The sequence below is a fragment of the Gavialis gangeticus genome, unplaced genomic scaffold (genome assembly GCF_001723915.1).
Source record: "Gavialis gangeticus isolate Ggan-Ray unplaced genomic scaffold, GavGan_comp1, whole genome shotgun sequence".
Lineage (NCBI taxonomy): Eukaryota > Metazoa > Chordata > Crocodylia > Gavialidae > Gavialis > Gavialis gangeticus.
In genome coordinates, this window is record NW_017729025.1 from 129,762,499 (window position 1) to 129,768,036 (window position 5,538).

The 5,538-nt window shown below is 38.1% G+C and overlaps 1 protein-coding gene across 6 annotated transcripts in view; it reads left to right on the forward strand.

Moving 5' to 3' along the window:
- The window catches only part of PPFIBP2 (PPFIA binding protein 2), a 223,748-nt gene that overhangs the window by 175,101 nt on the left and 43,109 nt on the right, over positions 1–5,538 (forward strand). For all 6 annotated transcript variants that reach the window (XM_019519541.1, XM_019519543.1, XM_019519542.1 and 3 more), the window contains one exon: positions 1,958–2,111. In XM_019519541.1, coding sequence (XP_019375086.1) covers positions 1,958–2,111 — 154 coding nt within the window. The remainder of the gene's footprint in view (positions 1–1,957; positions 2,112–5,538) is intronic.

A 5,538-nucleotide genomic window follows, 5' to 3' on the forward strand; every position in this document is an offset into this window, starting at 1 on the left:
CCCCCCCCCCCCCCAAAAAAAAAACAAATATTGATGATTATGTAAAGCTTTTACATATTAACCATACCAATTTTGTAAAGTAGATTACAAGTTAGCAGTGTGGTACACCTCTGCATTTCCCATGTGTTTTTACTAGCAATAGTTGCAATTGAAACTGCAACGTGCACAGGTAAATGTAGGGTTTCTGAATAAGGGTTACGTGGTCGATTTCTGTGGAGTAAATGTTCTTACTTTCTTTCTTCCCATACATACCTTTCCTTGTTACTGTTATTTCAGATAACGCTAAGATAAAATTTCTCCAAAGAGCCTATTTACTCAATTTACTGAACTTCTGTGGAGTACATGGCCATGTCCAGTGTGGTAGCCTCTCATCCTTTCATTTGGATTAAACCCTGATCAAGAAGGGATATGCACATTCTAATCAGGTTTAGCCCCCACTAGGATAATAATTCAAAGCTGACTGCAGCAAATACACCTGGGAAGCATATACTTCAGATTGAAAGTAGTCTCATTAGACTCAAAACTACCAGATTCACATCACAAAGGAAGCTTTTTGAAAGTGCATCTGTAGGGGTTTTTTTAATGTATCCATTATGCACATTTAAAGAGTTTGGGCTAACAAACTAGATGATTGTTTACTTTAGGGAAATGCAAGTTATTTCTATGCTTAGGATAGCATGTATAACAAAAATATAAGTGCTTCCTTTCAGACCAATACATTGAATGTTGAGCCTTTGGGAGACTTATCCTGTGAACTACCAGGCATAAACTCTGCCACCTTTAGTGTCCCATCGACTTGAATGATGATATGCGCAGTTATAAGCACTTGTGGCTGAGGGCAGTTCTAGACTGGTTTCTAGTTTAGTACGAAAGAAGCAAAAGCTCTGTAGAATAGTTAGTGTATTTTAAACAGTCATTCTAAACAGACTAGATCTAAAGTATAGTTTTGTTCCTATGTTTCCCTCTAAAAGTTATATTAAAACTATTAGTAGTGAGAAAAAAATATTTCCTATAGGTTCATGTAAGGTATATTAGACAGACAGGGAAATTAATTTAACTGCATGTAGTTATTTAGCTATAGTTTTATAAAAAAACATATTTTTATTAGTACCACCACACAGAGCCCCAATACACGTGACATTTTTGTAGCAATTAATGTGTTAATTCCAGGGTCTCATCTCTGCCCCAGTGCAGTCCTGCATAAATAGCAAAGGTGCTACAATCAGCTGATTTTTGGCCCTGGCTCTGGGATCATGATCCTTGGCTGCTCCTACACTGGCAAGTAGAAAAGGCACATTGAGATCTAATCCCTGATTCCATCATGCCTCAGAGGTGCAGCTGTTGAGATCAGGACTCAGATTCCATGGTGCCTTTTAAATGATTGTGCGCCAGGTGCCTGAGAAACCAAATGTTTCTGGGAATCACATTATTCGTGTGTGGAGAGGGAGCAAAGGCAAGAAATGGGGAGAGTGGGGGATAGCATTAGAAAAAGTAACTGGAAAAAAGGAGCAGAGCTCAGGCAAATAGAAATTAGCGAGTGGAATTTTTGGCCCCGCTACTGTCAGTGAGGTTCTGCCAAGACATCAGTGGGGCCAGACTTTCACATATTGGAACCGCCCTGGGGAAGGATGAAAGAAGGGTAGAGAAGAAAGTGCTAATGATGAAACAAGCACAATATGCTGAACAGTATTTAACATATTAACATTATGTGTCTGCTTACTGACCTGGTCTATCTTTGGGCAAGGGGGATTCTATTCCTTATACAAGATGCAAGCGTTGGTTCAGCTAGAAAGAAAAATTGCTTGTCTGTTTTAACTTTAGAAGTTAGAAAGGAACACAGATTCAGATTTTGAACACTTTTTGTGAATTCCAAATATTTTTAACTATCCCTTAAATTAATATAGTGTACATATTCCAAATATTATAACTTTTCTTTTTCTTTATAAAAACAACCCAGAATAAGCCACACGTGAAAAGTAGCAAATATCAGACCTTACCTGGGAAGCTGCTTCGACCCACACCTAATGGAGATCATGGAGTTTACAATACATCCGCTTCCCCAAACGTATTTGGAATGAATGATAATGACGACAGCAGCACAATGAGCCTGAGTAAGTATTCAGACTTCCCTGAGAAGGGAGATGGAATAATTGTGTATAATCATTGTGGCACCAGCTAAATTGGTAGTTCTTAACCCTTTTAGCCTCAAGGCATCTCTCCAATCTTTTTTGAGTGTAGATCTTCTCGGCCTCTTGTGGGCTAAGATCAAATATAGCTCATAGATTCTCTGCTGGGCACCCACAAAATTCAGAATTTACAGAGGGGTGCCTCGAAGCTAAAAAGGTTGAAAACCACTGGTCTAGCCAACAGAAATAGAACTGCTTGCTTCAGGCAAAACTCTTGATCATCTGTACCGTTATCAGTATAACTCATGGATTTCTATAAGAAAAAATTATTTTGTAGAGGCAGAAAAGACCCAGTAGATTTAAAAGCTGACATAAATTATGATTTCATTTCCCTTCAAGTTGTTTGTTTTCTTAGCAATGCACTTTGTGTATTAAAGTACCACGGTAAGCATATGGTGGGCATGTCTACATGAGACACCACTATGCAGTGGTTATTGTGCATTTATTTAGTACTTGTATAATCAAGTATTAAATAAATATACCGTAACCAGAGTTATGGCTCAGTAGCACCAGTGAACACCATTTTAGTGATGCTACTGTGCCATAGCCTAATAGTACTGTGCAGTAGTATATTAGCACTGTTTGGGACATGCTACTGCAAAATATTATTCGGCTACTGTGCAGTTAACATCTCATGTAGCCATGTCCACTGGCATTCAGAGAGGGTTTTAAAGCAAGGTAAGTTAAGTGCCTCATGGTCCTCTGTTCCTTTGAAAATCCTGTCTTTAATCAGTTAAGTCCCTGTTCCATCATTTGAAAAAATATATTATCTTCACAGTGGAGCAAGCCACCTTTCAGAATTCCCATGAGAAAAGTTCAGTAATGTGACATGATTCTCACATTTTTAAACAACCCTAGTTAATATGCATTAGTGCATTATTGCAAAAGACTGCCAGAGCTAAGAGGAAGCATTTCAGATGTAAAATGTTAGTTTGAATACAAAAAGGTGTCCCTCATGATCGCATGTTCATGTTTCAGTGAATCTCTGCACTGTACTGTGAGGTCTATATTAGTTTTGCTCATACCTGAAGGATGGTGGTACTAGAATTAGTAGTTTTAGGAAGATTGTTCTTGTGTTTCTAAAAGATCATGACCCCATAAATGTACTGCATTGAAAGAGTAAATATTTGTGTTAAAATGTTTCAAGTATGCTCTAAAATTATTAAAATAATTATGGCTTGCTCCCTTTTTTTTTTTTTTTTTCAATTATTCCCAGTCAGCAAAACAGTTAGCAGGGGTTAGCAGCACGTTCATTGGTCAAGGCTTATTTTCTTTAAATAAATATTTATTGTGTAGTTGCTTTTGGTCTTTTTGTTTGTTTTTAGTCATTGCATTTTTCATTTCCCCATTTAAAAAAAAATTCCATGTAGATTTGGAGTTTGTTCCTTTTGAATTTTTTGTTTTTAAGTCTGAAGCTGTACATGATTGTCATCATGTTAAAATTGACTGGAAAGATGTAAATATATATTAATAAAAAAGGTCCTCACTATCTATTTTCATATAGACAACTTGCTTAGAGCTTTTCTGGGTTCCCCACGTGCCAGTTTTAAAGCTGACGCAGCTGTATTTGTAGTGTAACTTTGCTTCCTGTCATTTTTCTGTCTTTGATGCTTTGTTCATTCTTTTGCTTTTCTATAACTTTATTTTGCTGGTATTTTCCATCATCTTTGCTTCTTCATCTGGCTTTCTGCTTTTTGGAATTACTGAAGATCGCATCAGGAGTGTCAGTGCACCAGTATTAGGTATTGTATCCCATCAAGATACAACTATATCCTCACTGTGAATTTAATTTCTTTGCTTTCTCTCTTTTTATTACTATTTAAAAATATTACTTGCAGCTGGGGCATCCCAATCAAATTAGCTGAATGTCATCCTAAAACAAGAGACAGTTTTCCTTCCAAAGTTTTAACATGTGATTTTTTCAAAACTTTTCAACATTGCCCTCATTAAGTTTCCATTCCAAAAGTAAAGTTCCCATTAATTTTAAGAGAGGTGCATTAAACCAGTGATGAGAGCTTTTGAAAAATCCTATTTTAATAGAACAAAAATTGCTAATAAATCCCTGAAACAAAGTTTGTAAAATAAATTTGCCTTTTAATTGCTTTGTTTCATCAGCTGTTCTTGTGACAGCCCCATGGTTCAGAACCCCACTGTAGCTGCATACACTCATTAAAATAAAGTGGGAGAATTCTCTCAGTTTGTTCTCCTCGTACAGAAACTTAACAAGAGCCACGTGGGCAGACATTTGAATACTGAGGCCCTGAAGAATAGAGAGCTTGAAGTGCTGACACTTTGCAGCCACAGGGAGAGAGAGAGAAGTCCTATGCATACATCTCAGCATGTTCTGCAAGCTCCCTTACTCTGCCTGTGACAAAGTGCATAGAGCAGCCCTGATTGCCTGACCCAGACTGCCCATGGTCATCCTGTTTCCCTGCAATACAATGTGGAGATTGTGAAAGGGGCATAGGACATGTTCTGCTCTCTGCTGGGGCAGCAGAATCCAGCAAGTGAAACATTGTCTCCCTGGGAGGGGAGGGTGGATGATGAAGGATGTTGTTCTCTTTTGAGAGAAGCTACAACATGTACAGGCATTCATTCCCCCAGGAGAAGTTGTGCAAGGAATGATTTAACCCTGGTTGCTGCCAGGTTATTTTTCTCCTGGAGCGGCCATTTTTACTCTAAGTGAAAAGGCCTGTACGCTCATGGTGTCTCCTGGGAGAGTAGCAATTCTCCCAGAAGAAACTGTCTGTCTGTACAAGGATGTCACTCTACAAATATACAACAGTAATTAGCTCCCTTCCCCCTGAAGCTTATAACAAAAGATTGCTTTCCTGTGCTTGAGCTCTCATTCCACTGTGACTTCCATCCACAGGGAGTGGAATCTCTCATTCAAAATCCACAATGTAAATCTCAGAGGGGAATTGTGTCCTTAGTTCCGAAGTGCAAGTGAATGTCTGAGTGCAAGTAGCAGTGCAAGTTTGAGAGTCTTACCAAAGTGATTTGAGAAGTACATCAAAGTAAGCATTAACTGTACACAGAAACACACTCCCAAGTAGGGATTAGTCCCAGTGTCTACACAAGTTGGTCAATCACTTCCCTATCTAGGAAGGATCTAGAAAAGAATTACAAGGGTTAACTGCAACAAATATTGGTCCTGGTTTACTCTCTTCTTTTGTTGTTGTATTTCAAGGATCAAGAGCAAGGAGAATTATAAATAAGTTAGCATTTAGTATGCAGTCTAGTATCTCCTGGTTTCACTAATCTACAAGGATTCTCTGTTATGCAGCTTTTCTGTGGTATGTCATGGTTTCTTATAGTGTTTGACAAATCAAGATTTCATAGTTATCATAAC